This window comes from Carcharhinus amblyrhynchos, chromosome 5, assembly GCF_965287045.1.
Source record: "Carcharhinus amblyrhynchos chromosome 5, sCarAmb.v2.hapA, whole genome shotgun sequence".
Classification (NCBI taxonomy): domain Eukaryota; kingdom Metazoa; phylum Chordata; class Chondrichthyes; order Carcharhiniformes; family Carcharhinidae; genus Carcharhinus; species Carcharhinus amblyrhynchos.
Genome location: NC_137328.1, coordinates 94,288,849 through 94,304,337, shown reverse-complemented (window position 1 = coordinate 94,304,337; position 15,489 = coordinate 94,288,849). Strand labels below are relative to the sequence as shown.

The window sequence follows — 15,489 nt, the reverse complement described above, 5'->3', positions numbered from 1 at the left end:
ACCCAGACATAGTGGACTACATGCCACCCAAGACCACCCTACCACTGAAACACTCATGAGCATAATTATTGAGGTCAGGGACAGAACATGTGACATGTTTTCCCGCTGGAAGCTGCAGAAGGAAACACTCCACATTCTCGCTCCCACCATGAAATTTAGGGTGGGATTTTATGGCCTAGCTCACTCCCTTTCCTGTGGTGGGCAGGACGGTAAAATGTTGGCCTTAATCTCACAATGGGACAATTGTGCCCTCAGTTCTTTGAGGTAGATCTTGGCTTGCTGTCTGATCAATGGTGCAATCAGCTTTCACTCCTGCATTGACGAATCCGCTCCATCAGAACACGATCATGCTCATCATTTTTCAACCAATGCAAACTTTTTCTATTATTCATTAACTTTTTTGAATAACTTTCAATATAAAATTTCAACAATTGGTCTTTCTGCTTCATTAATTGTGTATGTTGGTGATACCCACCCCATTCAGTTGCCCCACAGATGTCAGGTTTCTGCAACAACACCATTTGGCAATTGATAATGAATTATGCTTCCTTTTCCTCTTCTCACTGTTACCCTTAAGGAGATCTGATGGTCCTTTTGACATGTTCACAATGGAATAAAAACAATAAAAACTCAAAATCAATTCAGGCAAATAACTAGACTTCCTGTGCAAAGGTCTGATCTGGCCAGAAGGTTCCAGTCAACTCAGGTCACAGTCATCCTGCGCAAAAGGTCTGATCTGATCTGATTGGCAAGGTTCGTGTGAGCTTGGGACACAGACTTCCTGAGCAAAAGGTAGGTGAGTTTGTGTTGGCTCACATTAGGGTCCATTCAAAAGAATATTTTGTAATGTCCTAACTATGTTTTAAACAAAAAGAAAATATGTGGTTTGCACATATGAATTCAAAGTAACACCCAACAGGTTCATTGAAAGAGATAGTCTCTGTACAGAACAGAAACTGAAACTAAGACAGAAGCCAGTAAAGCACTCAATGACCTCATGATCAAGTCATGTGACCTGCTCTTAAAGCAATCAAGCAACTAGTTAAATATATAACATGTTTGGTTTTTGGATGTGTTTGGTTTTCAGATAAAGGATACTCGACCTGTATTTTGATTTCACATCCTTTCTTCGTAAACTTGATGTTGAATGGGTAGTCAGTTTGGGGGACATTGCAGAGGTTTTCTTTTGTTATTGTATACAACTGCACTGGTCTCCCTCCCCCAGCACTTATTAATGTGTGCCAGTCAGACGCTGATTGTGGACCTAAACATTTCTGAGGGATTGTTTCTGGCATGATCCTGATAATGTAAAAAAGACAACAATTTATCCCTCTTTTGTGGCATACTAAAACTGTCAATTTTTTCCCCCTTTTTGCAGGATTTAACAACTCAGACCGCATGTGTGACAAAGAATTTATTATACGTAGGGCAGCTACAAACCGTGTTTTGAATGTCCTTCGACACTGGGTTTCCAAGCACTCTCAGGTACAGAATTTTCAACCCTTCAAATTGTGAATGTAACATGAATTCAAATAACTATTGTTATTAGTAAATAATCTATTTCCCATATGTATTTTTTTGAAGAGTGAAATATGCAAGTTGTTTTCTGTATGAATTACAATGGGGAGTAATCAAAATCTGAAACGCTGCTTACTCCAATGTATTTATAATGTTATGGATTTTTGGACTAATAACTCATTTAATTTCAGCTGTGAACAAGGTAACCGTGTACTCATGGTGAAAACATATCTGTATAGTTAGAATAAACAAATTAATAAAATAAAATAAATAACCACAGTGGTTAGCACTGCTGCCTGACTGCACCAAGGACCCAGGTTCAATTCTGACTTCAGTTTACTGTCTGTGTGGAGTATGCACATTCTCTCTGTGCCTGCATGGGTTTCCTCCGGGTGCTCCGGTTTCCCCCCACAGTCCAAAGATGTGTGAGTTAGGTTGATTGGCCATGCTAAATTGACCCTATTGTCGGGGGAACTAACTAGAGTAAATACATGGGGTTTTGGGGATAGGGTTTGGGTGGGATTGTGCTTGGTACAGACTTGATGGGCCAAATAGCCTCCTTCTGCACTGTTGGATTCTATGGTACTGCACAAAAATCCTTTTGTTGCCAGTGGCAAACCCAGGTGTGAGTAGAAAGTAGTTTGAGGCATGCCATGGGAAGCCCAACATTCTCAACATGGCGTGTCCTACTCATCTGGTGCATCAAAGTATTTAAATGAGTTGACTGCTCCAAATGCAAGACAGCCCTGACCAGTAGTTCATATTCAGATACTGTACCTCTTGGTGAACCCTATTGATTTTGGTGTGCCCTGGTATTAATGCCAGTTATGCCAATATTAAACACTTGGCTGAAAGTGAGCACAATAGCTCTTTATAATGCTTCTATAATTCCTAACATGCAGGCGTCTGGTTAGCTGAGTTGGCTGAACAGCTCATGTGCAGTTCAGAATAACGTCAAAGATATGAGTTGATTCTAATTCTGGCTGAGGTAGAGTTGGGATCTGTCTCCTTGTCCTGTCCCTGAGGATGGAAAACCATGACTGACAAAAAAACCAACAAGAAAATGGCTCAATGTGAAGCATCTGCAGACAATGAGCCAAAGGTCCACCTGAGGACACAATACACGATTGCAAATTCCTACTAAATGCCCCTTGCACAAAAAGTTTGATACTTTATTAAAGCAAACTTTAATTGGCACAAAACAAAATAACAAGTTGCCTTCAGTGGAACAGGGGAATCACAGTGGTTGTAAAACAGGCAGCCAAGCTGTTTTTGTCTGTTTTGCATTTCCATTGACTCTGGCCATCTGGCCCCTCGAATCTGCAGCAACGCTCCGAAAGAGCATTCCATCCAGGCCATCCCCTCTACCCTATCCCTGTAATGCTGCACACTTTCCATGGCTTACCCACCTACCTATACATCTTTGGACACAAGGGGTTATCTAGCATGGCCAATCCACCTAACCTGCAAATCTTTAGAGTGTAGGAGAGAAACCAGAGCACCCAGAGAAAACCCATACAGACACTGGGCGAACATACAAACTCTACACAGAACAGTCACTCAAGGCCACAATCGAACCTGAATCCCTGAAGCTGTGAGGCAGCAGTGCTAACCACAGTGCCACAAGTAAAATAGCATCACTACATCACAAAACCAGAAAATGCTGCAAAAATCTTGCTGTAAAGAGAAAAGGCAACTTCATAATTTTGGCACCAGTCCAAAATCAGAAGGGTCAATTCACCTGGTTCACGTGATAGTTACACTGTGAGTATTGTGTCAAAGTGATTACATTAACACACAAAGTGCAGGGTGATTGGGTCATTGGAGAAAAATGCTCCAATGTGCCTCCTACAGTTCCTGCTCTCAAAAGTAATGTCAGAAGGAGGGAATTTCACTATGAAAAAAAAAGTATCTTAATGATGCATTTTAGATATATGTACTGCTTCCAAATTGACCGATGGATAACATTCTACATAAATTATGCATTTTTCCCAGCATTGCAATATTTGAAGTTTCTTTGCTTTCTGATGACTAAAAAATAAGGGAAGGGGCAAGATGGTATCTATCCTGTATTAAAATCCTCAAGGGATTATGTTTATTATTCGAGAATGCTAACCAAGCCTCTGACTGAATCAGATTAATTAGCCGCGCGTTTGGTTTGTTTGAACAGGAGGTTGACAGCCACTTGTATGGTGGGTACTCAAAATCCACAGCAGAATATTGTAATTGCCTGAAACTTTAGGGCAAATATGTCAGATCTGTTCTGTGAGCATGGAAATATTTCTGACAATTTGACAATACCTTGTGGCGCTACTACACTCTCAACCTTTCTCATTGCTGTGATCCAATCAGATCATAAAGGAATTAAGAGTTGAAGAAAAATACTGATGATGCCCGACTTTAACAATGGGATCGATTTTGATATTGTTCGTAAAAGGTCTATGAAAAACCGTTGAAGCAAATAACTTTCAGTAAACTGAAATGAGCATTGATCTTATGAGCAACAAAGTTTCTAGCTTTTAATGGTATTTTCCTTGTTCTCATAGACCAACACACTGAGTGCCTTTTCTATTAGTTACGATTTGTCTGAGGCGGCATGCTGGCACAGTGGTTAGCACTGCTGCCTCACAGCGCCAAGGCTCTGGATTCGATTCTGGCCTCGGGTGACTGTGTGGAGTCTGCGTGTTCTCCTCGTGTCTAAGAGGGTTTCCTCAAGGTGCTCCGGTTTCCTCCCACACTCCAAAGATGTGCAGATTAGGTTGATTGGCCATCATAGTTGCTCCTTAGTGTCCTGGGGACTAGAAGAGTAAATATGTGGGGTTATGGGGACAGCACCTGGGTGAGATTGTTGTCAGTGCAGGCTCAATGGGCCAAATGGCTTCCTTCTGCACTGTTGATTCTATGTGATAGGTCTAACAGTATTTTTGGGTGAGTGCATGTTAAATGTTGAAGTAAGTGCCTCTGCCACATTGTTTGCCATTTATCCTCTTTAAATCTTGGATGACAAGGCTGCTTTTTAAGAGCTGGCATGCACAGATCAAATGTTAGTGAATTATTAAGGGTTACACAAATCATTGTAGAGGAATCCAGCAAACATAACAGCCATCTGTCTAGAAATCAATGGCTATCCATACTTTAGGCATCAGCTAGAGTACTGTGTCCAGTTCCAGAAAGAATGTGATTGCACTGGTGAGAGTTCAGAGGAAATTTATGACAATGTTGCCAGGAATAGAGAATATTAATTCCAGGGAAAGGTTGGATAGGCTAGTGTTGTTTCTTTGGTACAGAGGATGCTGAGGGGACATTTGACTGAGGCATTAAAATGTGTGCCGTGTCAATAAAGAGTGGATGGGAAAGTTTACTATCCCGTAACAGAAAGATCATTAACCAGGGGACAGAAGTTTCAAGTATTTGATGGAAGAAGTAGAGAGGCTTTGAGAATAAACCTTTGACCCAGAAAGTGGTGAGGATCTGGAACTCACTGTCTGAAACATAGTCAGAGGTAGAAAGCCTCACCACATTTGAACAAATACATGAACAAGCACTTAGAGTGAGGTAACCTACAGAGATACAGACCAAGAGCTGCGAGGTGGAATTAAGCTGGATTGCACCTTTTCAATAGGCACAGACACAACGGATTGAATGACTTCCCTTGTGCTACCAATTTTCTGTGTTCCTACTTCTGTATTTACCTCAAAGCCCTATGGTCTATCAGTTGGTGAATGTACTAGCAGTATTCTAAATTGTTTTCAGATTAAAGGTAATGAGGCGAAATATCTGACAAATCAAGTAGCTAAAAAACAGTTTAAAAAAGTTAATTAAAAACTAATTGAATAAAATAGGGATGGAGTGCCAGGTGAAGTGTTGCACCTGCATGATGTGGGAGCAAGTGGACCCCACTGTGGTTCCAAATGAACACATCTGCATTAAGTGTTGGTTATTCAAGGAACTGTGGCTGTTGTAGGGAAATTATTAGAATCCATTATTAAGAAAGTAATAACAGGACATTTGGAAAGCCAAAATGCAATCCATGAGAGTCAGCATGGTTTTATGAAGGGTAAATCATGTTTGACCAATTTACTTCAGTTCTCTGAAGTTGTAACAAGCCAAGTGGATAATGAGGAATCTGAAGAATGGACTTTAGGAAGGCATTTAAGAAGGTGCCATACAGAAGGTTAATACACAAGGTAAAATCACATGGAGTTAGGGGTAATTTATTAGCTTGGATAAAAGACAGGCTAACTGACAGAAGGCAGAGAGTTGGGATAAATTGGTCTTTTTCTGGTTGGAAGATGTAACTAGTAGGGTGCCACAGGGTTCGGTCCTCGGGCCCAACAATCTATATCAATGATTTGGATACAGGGAAAGAAGGCACTATAGCCAAATTTACAGGTGAATTTTCACAGTAACTTCATTACAGTGTTAATTTAAGCCTACTTATAATACTAATAAATAAAAAAAGGTGGGATAGTAAGTTGCAATGAGGAAACAAGATATTTACAAATCAATATAGATAGGTTAGATGAGTGGGCCAAAATGTGGCAGATGGAGTTTAACACGGATAAGCGAGAGATTATCCATTTTAGTCAGAAACATGTAAAGGCAACTTATTATCTAAATAGAGAGAGACATTGGGGTGTTTCGGTGCAGAGGTATCTGAGTGTCCTCATGCATGAATTGCAGAAGACTGGTATGCAGGTATAGCAGGTATTAAAAAAAGCAAATAGAATTTTGGCATTTAAAGCTAAAGAAACAGAGTATAAAATTAAGAAGTGTTGCTGCAACTGTACAAGGCATTGATGAGACCTCACCTGGAGTACTGTGTACAGTTTTGGTTCCCTTATTTGAGAAAGGAGTTATTGGCAGCAGAGGCAGTTCAGAGTAGGTTCATTAGGTTGATTCCAGAAATGAGGGGTTTGTCTTATGAAGAGAGGTTGAGCAGTTTAGAACTATATTTCGTGAGGTTTAGAAGAATGAGAGGAGATCTAATTGAGGTATTTAGATAATAAAAGGTATTGACAAAGTAGACATAGAGCAGATGATTCGTCTTGTACGGCAAGAGGTCATTGTTTTAAATTAAGAGGCAGCAGATTTAAAACAGAGATGAGAAGAAACTACTTCTCTCCAAGAGTTACGAATCACTACCCCAGAGTGTGGTGGATGCCAGGAATTGATTAAACTTGAGGAGATAGACAGAGTTTTAATTAGTAGTGGGTTGAAGGGTTAAGGAGAATGGGCAAGAAAGTGGTGTTGAGGTTGAGATGAGATCAGCCATGATAGTATTGAATAGTGGTGCAGGCTCGAGGGGCTGAACTGCCTACGCCTGCATCTAATTCTTGTGTTCTATGTGGCAGAGGAGTGGTGGAAGTTAGGAAACAAAAAGAAAAATCCTGGGACAAATCTTCCATGTCACTTTGAAAAGGTCAATTATGTAATTTATTGATTGTTTGGGATGTTAGGTTGTGTGAAAATCTGGTGCGCAATGCAAAACCCGGGTGATGAAAAATACCAGCATTGTTTAAAACTTGTTATTGTGTTTGGGATTTAACAGGGAATTGTAAGAATATGTCTGTCTTTAATGTCAGCATTTAGAGTGCCATCTTTTGGCAGCGTTTGCTTTTGCAGCCAGTCAGGGCTTGAATGGTTCAGTCAAGATGATTAAATGAAGCTCTCATTGGAATGGTGCTACAGTGAGGGGAGGAAAAGCGTCTCTTTCTGCATTAGGGCATCATGACCTCACTGCTTTATTGGAAATGACTACCCTAACAACAACTTGTATATAAAAACCATCTGATAAAATGTCCCAAGACACTTCATAGAAATATTCCAAAACATAACACCGAGCCACATAAGGAGATTTTGGGCCAAATGACTAGAAGCTTGGTAACAAAAAATGGTAGATTTTAAGCAACATATTGAAGGAGGAAAAAGGGCTTTAATCACTGCTTGAAAATATCAGTGGTATGATCAAGGAAGACACAGGTGCCCTCAGCTCTTGTGTTACACATTGGTGTGGTAAGCAACAACTGTACTCAAGGTGTGTGGACTTTGAGCAGCCATCCCCGAATGCTTTTCAGTTCTTCAAAAATATAATTATTCTTGTGCTGTCGGAAAGCTCAGTAAGTGTAACTTGTAACTAAACATTGGAGATAAAAGGACAGAATTTTTGAATTATGGAAATCTGAAGTGAAGAAAACTGGATGCACATAACTAGTTGATCAGCAAGAGCTGTTTGAATATGAAAGAAATAGGTACAGATAGATCCCCTATCCTATTCCCTAATTCTAGTGATCAAGACAAAACTTTGTAGAGTTTTAGGATAGATGTGTAGAAATGTTGTCCTTTGAAAGGAGCAAGCCAGATAACTGAGCCACATTTTCTTGTTCTATGCTTGCCTTTAAGTCTGGGAAAAGTTGGCAAAGTTTGTTCTTGATGAAGCTGCTTGCACTTTTTTCTGCTGGAGGTTGAAAGAAGCCTAGGAGCTGCCAAATAAATGGGCATTCATACACAAGCTTTGTGTCTTTTCTGCTGCCTGTTGCATTTCAATTCACTGTCCTTGGCAAACAGTGTACCAGTGATCTACATCCATTTAGTGAAGCTTGAGAAACATGAAATAAATATCCCGTATGAGCTTAGAAAGACTCTTCCACAACAAGTTTTTTTTTGTTTATATCCAATTCGATCCAATCAAATCTCAGCAAGTGTGACATTCCAGATCCAAGCTGACAAGACAGGCTTCCCACTTTCTGTCTTGGGCTTGATCTACATGATCCAAACTGATCAGAGCAGGCATTGCACCTTCTTCAAGGCTTGATCTCATTTGCATCTTAGCCAAAAGGCCTAGCTGCCACTCTAAAAAAATTGCTTCAAATGAAGCCTGAGTGTAACCTCATGACTTCAACCAAATGCAGGATGTCAACATTACACTTCTTTTTTCTCCAAAAATATACTTTATTCATAAAAAAAATTTCAAATAAACTGTTGCAAATTTACATGGCTTTGAATTGCAAACAAAACAGAATCAAAACATCTTTACACTTTTATACAAATCATACTCATTTCATTTCAATACTTAAAACTATATACATGCCTCAATAAATTACTGTGTGCCGTTATTGCTCAGATTGGCACACAGTTCCGCAGGTCGAGGGTATTCTGCAGTTCCCAGTCCCTCGATTTGCCTCCGTTAAAAGGCCTTAAGTGTGGCCTTTCCCCATTGTGCCTTTGCGGTGGCTGCCCCAAGCTTCAGCGCGTCCTTCAGCATGTAGTCCTGGACCTTGGAATGTGCCAGTCTGCAACACTCGGTCGAGGACAGTTCTTTCAGCTGGAAGATCAGCAAGTTTCGGGCGGACCAAAGTGCTTCCTTCACCAAGTTGATGACCTTCCAGCAGCAGTTGATATTTGTCTCGGTGTGCGTCCCTGGAAACAGCCTGTAGAGCACAGAGTCCTGTGTCATCGAGCTGCTCGGGACGAACCTTGACAAATACCGCCACATCTCACTCCAGACCTTCTTTGCAAAGGCACATTCCACAAGGAGTTGTGCGACCGTCTCATCAGCCCTGCAGCCGCTTCGAGGGCAGCATGCGGTGATGTTGAGACCTCGAGCGTGCATGAAGGATCTGACGGGGAGTGCCCTTCTCACCACCAGCCAAGCCAGATCTTGGTGCTTGTTTGTGAGTTCTGGTGATGAGGCGTTCTGCCAGATGACACTGAGTCTTGTCAGGGAACCATCCGACAGGATCCACCATCTCCTTTTCTCTCAGGGCCCCAAGGATGTTACCCGCTGACCACTGTTTAATCGCCATGTGGTCAAAGGTGTGTTTGCGGAAAAATTTCTCCATGAAAGACAAGTGCTGCGGTACGGTCCAACTGCTTGGAGTGTTCCGCGGCAGTGTGGCCAGACCCATCCTCCACAACACTCAGGACAGGTAGAACCTCAAAAAGTAGTGGCACTTGCTGTTAGTGTACCGAGGATTTACGCACAGCTTGATGCAGCCGCACACAAAGGTGGCCATCAGGATGAGGGCAGCGTTGGGTACGTTTTTCCGTCCGTCCTCTGGAGATTTGTGCATCGCCTCCCTCCGGACGCGATCCATCTTTGATCTCCAGATAAACTTGAAGATGGCCTGTGTCACTGCTGCAGCACAGGATTTGGGGAACAGGCCACACCTGCGCCACGTACAACAACACGGACAGCACCTCACACCGGATCACCAGGTTTTTCCTGTCATGGAGAGGGAGCGTTGCTCCCACAAGCCCAGTTTCTGCCTGGCTTTCGCGATGCGCTCTTCCCAGTTTTTGGCGCATGCCCCTGCCGCTCCAAACCATATCCCCAACACCTTCAGGTAATCTGCCCTGACGGTGAAGGGGACAAAGGATCTGTCGGCCCAGTTCACAAAAAACATGGCCTCGCTCTTACCCTGGTTGACTTTGGCTCCCGAGGCCAGATCTTAGTCAAAAGGCGAAGAAGTGATCTGTAAATGACATGGTTACTGAGAACCACCCCTGTGATACAAGGGGTGTGAAGTGTGTATACCTTTGTTATGCCTTTAGGTGAGAATCATCAAATGTTGGCCATGTCCTGATAGCTTGGCCCTGTATATTGTTACGAAGTTGGAATGAAATGAAAAGTAAGGAATTGGATAAAAAAGAAACTGATAGGAATTTAGCTTCACTGAGGACTTCTGAGATGCAGATTAGTTTAGTAGCAGTGTGGGGGGTTCTTTCGGGTAGTTTGCAGCAAGGTGAAACCCATATTTTGTTAAGCAAAGTGAAGACAGCAGTTTAGGGACCTTGATCATGCCTAGTTGTAAAGCAGAGCTCTTTCAGAAGAAACAAACTTATACTGAACAAAAACAGAAGAAGTCCGTCTGTGTGAGATCTATAGGTTCTACTCAAAACTAAAAAAGATCCCAGAAGAAAGCTACAGGTCCTATGTTGTAATTATTTGCTGGATTTGGCTCATAGTGTTAAAACCCAAGGGATATTGTTTTGGGGAAGGTGTATTCTTTGAACTTAGGGAATTAGATAGATTTGGATTGGGGGGGTAAGGTAAGCATACTGTCTTGATAACCATTACTGCAGTTAATTGTAAATGTTGGTCTTAATTGTTGCCTCTCTTGTTGTGTGTTTTGAAGTTTAATAAATGTTTTGTTCTTTGAATAATTTACAATACTGATGCCTTTCCTTACCAGGTTTCATTTCTAATCTCTATTTTTTCCAAATTGCAAAAAAAATTAGTTAAAAACCGGAGTTCCAAGTTTCTGATCTTTCCTTTCTGGGTTTTGGGATACGCTCACATTGAACATCAGCGGGATTCATAACAATATATAGTAAAAGCACAAGTCTGAATTCTATTGGAACTTCTAAAGTGTAAGTGCCTGTCATGCCCCTTCTGGTATCCCTTCTTCAAACATCAAAATAAAAAAGTACTGTATACCCATAAGGAGATCAAATGTTGTGCAGCTTTAAGAATCTCCAAATATTTTTACATTGCATTGTTCAACAACAGCAATATAGTAAATTTGTAAGCATATACTAAAGATAAAGTAATGTATCTTCTGGAGTCATAGGGCCCGATTTTACCTTTTTAATTCTAAGTGCTGGGCGGACTTGAATCTGGGAGTGTTCAGATCTGACTTTCAGACCCGTTCTCAGGTGCCTCCGTACACACTTTGCCTGACAAAAAATCAGCGATTCTGAATTACACTGCAGGAGTCTGTGGACGGAGTTAACACACCCGATACACTGGAGCTCTGATCAGACAGGCGAAAGCAGTGGTAAAGGGGAAATGCCGGTAAGTCAATTTAAATGCAGGCAAATGTATTTAAATTGACATCATGCCTGTTTTGGGCGCGGTCCAGATAGCGACTATTTTCCACCATTGGTAAAGGGAGAAGGGGGGCAGAGGCAGGCGCGGATCATGTTACTGACCTCACGTCAAAGTTTACCAAGTCTCCATGCCTGAAAACAGGTGCAACTTGATGGTAAAATCAGGCCCATAGAGTTATTAAGATTTACAGTATGGAAACAGGCCCTTCAGCTCAACTTGTCCATGCCACCCAGTTTTTACCTTTAAGCTAGTGCCAATTGTCCACATTTGGCCCATGTCCATCTATACCCGTCTTACCCATGTAACTGTCTAAGTGTTTTTTAAAAGACAAAATTGTACCCACCTCTACTACTACCTCTGGCAACTTGTTCCAGACACTCACGGCTCGGTGTGAAAAAAATTGCCCCCTGGACCCTTTTGTATCTCTCCTCTCTTACCTTAAACCTATGCCCTGGAGTTTTAGACTCCCCCACTTTTGGGAAAAGATGTTGACTATCTAGCTGATCTATGCTCCTCATTATTTTGTGGACCTCTACAAAATCACTCCTAAGCTTTTGCTTGAAGGGATTAATTTTCTCATGCAAATATTGACATTACTATTGATACTTGCAAAAGCCCAGCATACAATTGGTGGACCAGCTGCACTTATCTTACAGATGTCTGGATCATGATTCTGAGTACATGGAGAGTTTTGTACTCTCTAGGTCTTAGCGCTTCGTAGCATAGAAAACAGACAACCAGCATCTGGGCATCATATTACCCACACCATTGAATGTGAACTGAGATTTCGATAGAATATTCTTGTGCTGTTGGAAAGCTCAGTAAATGTAACTTGTAACTAAATGTTGGAGATAAAAGGACATAATTTTTGAATTATGGAAATCTAAAGTGAAAAAAACTAGATATACATAACTGGTTGATCAGCAGAAGATTGAGTATTAGAGAAATAGGGACAGATCGATATCCTGCAATTCTAGTGATCACGGTGAAACTTTGTAGAGTTTTAGAAGAGATGTGTATACACACTGTTCTTTGAAAGGAGCAAGCCAGATAACTGAGCCACATTTTCTTGTTCAATGCTTTAAGTCTGGGAAAGGTTGGCAAAGTTTGTTCTTAATGATTAGATGTGCACTACGTTGAGAGGAAGAAACGTTCTTAGTAAAGGATTTCATGGGTCTTATCAAAATACTTTCATAAATATGAACCTTCCTCTTCAACTTTCAAGGATAAAACTATCAAGTGCTTTTCATATGAGGGGATTTGTTGGCAAAATGTAAACACTCACCCATGAATACTAATCAGTTTATTATTTTCTAATTGTTCAGGATTTTGAGATGAACAGTGAACTGAAGGCAAACATTGTAAATCTGTTAGAGGAAGTGATGCGTGACCACGATCTGCTGCCACAAGAAAGGAAAGCCACAGCCAACATTTTAAGGTGATATTTTTATGCCATGCTAATAATTTTTGTCATATGTTTACCACTTGAACTTGCTTAAAAATTCAAAATATCATTACTCCAAAGGTCTTTTGTATTTGGAAGCATTGGCCTGAATTTTTGTTGAGGATGGAAAGGGTCTCCAGCTTAGCCAAAATGGCACCTGAACCCCGAATCTGTAAAACCTGCCCCAAAAATGATCATCCACCATTTTTGCCAGGGGGAGGGGTGGAATGGTTTGTTGTTTATACATAACCATGGTTCACAGAGGCACCTGAACGTTGAAAAGTTGACTGCAGAGTTAGGGTACCTTTTTGGAGAGATCCAGGTACCCCTTTGGGAAGGGTAAAATATCCTTTGGAAGATGTAAGCGAGATAAGGCGCCTTTGGGACTGATAGGACTTGTGGTGAATATATGGGAAAAGTGGATGAGCTCTGTGGAACTGTCAAATTTTCAAGGTAATTAAATCCCTTGTCCTTTAAATAAAAATAAATTTGTTGGTAGTATCAAAATAGTCACTGTTGGCAGTTTCATTCCTGTATTGACATAACCCTGAAGGTTATCATAATAGGATTTGTGCTGCACAACAGACTCTACAACTTATAATTATCACAGTGTGGTGTGTGTGTGTCAGTTCACAATTTGATTGACAGCTCCAAGTCGTTATAAAGCCTTTGCTGTGTGTCTATGAGTACAAACACCTGTTTATATAAAGGTGAAAACTTTGCTTTCATAGAGAATTAAGTAGCTGAATGAATTTAAATGAATTGAATGGGCTTTTATGAGAATGTTTTTAAAAAGTTACATCTGTAATAGACATATAACTTTATTTCATTTGATCTTCCCATGGTTCCTGAAGTCAGTCCTTGATAGCATGAAAGGCATAAAAACAAAGGGTGATGTATGGGGTGCATTAAGTTGGCATGGGGTGTGAAGGGCAATGGGATAGTTCGATGGCTATAAATTGGTCAAGCTTATATAACGTGCCTTGGAGTTGGATAGAGTCATGTAGGTTGGCATAGAGAGCAGGGAGAGGCCATGGGGGTGGGTGGGAGATATGGAATGGGATGTGTGTGAGGTGGGGGTGGTGGTGACAGGCGAGGCTAGAGTGTAGTTATTTTATTCTTTTTCTTAAAAATCCTGGTGTACTAAGGTGGATCTGTCTTAGAGACTGCTTCTGCAACTGGCAGCCCTTGTAGATGCTTCTGACAGGGTTTGGACAGCAAGCATAAGATCAACATTCAACTTGATTGCTTGTATGGAGACTCAGAGGCTGGCCTGTTTCTGTACTCTAACATTCCATGGCCCCCTGTCAGAAGGGAGGCAGGAGCAGTGTATCAATAATAATGTTAGATCCAGTGGGAATAGTGGAATTAAGTTCCAGGTACAATGACAGTTTAGGGTGAATGGAGGGAAGAATACTGAAAAATTAAAATTCAAACATGAAGTCATTAATAAAACCCAAAGTTAGAAAGAAATCGGGCATTTTTAAAGAGCAACCTTATGAGGAATTGTACACCAGAGGATACTTAATTTACATTTAACAATTGTTCCTATTTACAGCAGTGATAATCAGGAACATCTAACAACACGACTGACTCATGTTGCTCAGTGTTCAGACCAGTAAAAACTAGTGCCAGTTGTAATTGGCAAGGCTGGAATCAAACTGCAAGTGGTGTTTTGCCCCAGTAAGAAGCTCTGAGGATATGTGCTCAGATCTCTGTTCCACATTACTTTATTTTCAATGTTAAGAGACCAAAGGTGGTAGTGCCGCCATCTTCAAGAATATAACGTATTGCATTTATTAGTTAAGACAAGTGGACTACCTTCGTTGTACTCCACAAGATCTGTTTTCACCAGTTCTAGATAAATAAGCTGAAATTTCCTCCAGTTAAATATTGGGAAGACTAGAACTTCTGGCCGCACCACAAACTCCATTTCCTAGCTGCCAACTCCATCCCTCTTTCTCACAAATGTCTGAGTCTAAACCAGACTATTCAAAACTCTGCTAAGAGATTTGACCCCACGATGAGATTTTGTCTGTACCATGGTTAAAACTACCTATTTCTATCCCTGTAACATCACCCAATTCTATGCCTGCTGCTGAAATCCTTGTCCACACCTTTGTAACGTCCCGATTATTCTAACCTATTCATGGCTGGCCTCCCACATTCTACCCCCCATAAACTTGAAGCTGTCCAAAACTATGTTGCCTAGCTCCAGATTTGCACCAAGTCTTGTTCACCCATTGCCCCTGTGCTCGCTGAACTACATTTGTTCCTGGGCAAGCAGACCCTTGATTTTAAAATGTTTATTTTTGATTTTAAATCTATCCATGACCTTGACCCTCTTAATCTCTGTAGTCTCCCCCAGCCTCACAATGATTTGAGATATGTGTCCTCTTCTAATTCTGGCCTCTTGAGCGTTCCCAAGTTTAATCACTCTACCATTTGTATCGGCATGTTTTGTTCCCAAAGCTCTAAGCTCTGGAACTCCCCCTGCATAGGCTTCCACTTCTCTACCTCTCTTCCTTCCTTCAAAACCCCTTAAAGCCTATCTTTTTGACCAAGCTTTTGGTCATCTACCCTAATATCCCCTTATGTGGTTTGGTGTCAAATTTTGCTTCATGAAATTCCTTTGAAGCACCGGGGGATATTTTATTTTGTTAAAAGAACTCTAGACAAATGAATTTTGTTGTAA

At 41.1% G+C, this 15,489-nt stretch overlaps 1 protein-coding gene across 3 annotated transcripts in view; it reads left to right on the top strand.

Annotated features, from left to right (window-relative positions):
- LOC145343187 (ras-specific guanine nucleotide-releasing factor 2-like) overlaps nt 1-15,489 on the top strand; it is a 213,633-nt gene that overhangs the window by 178,374 nt on the left and 19,770 nt on the right. For all 3 annotated transcript variants that reach the window (XM_080189205.1, XM_080189204.1, XM_080189203.1), the window contains 2 exons: nt 1,379-1,485; nt 12,676-12,788. In XM_080189205.1, the coding sequence (XP_080045331.1) occupies nt 1,379-1,485; nt 12,676-12,788 (220 nt within the window). The remainder of the gene's footprint in view (nt 1-1,378; nt 1,486-12,675; nt 12,789-15,489) is intronic.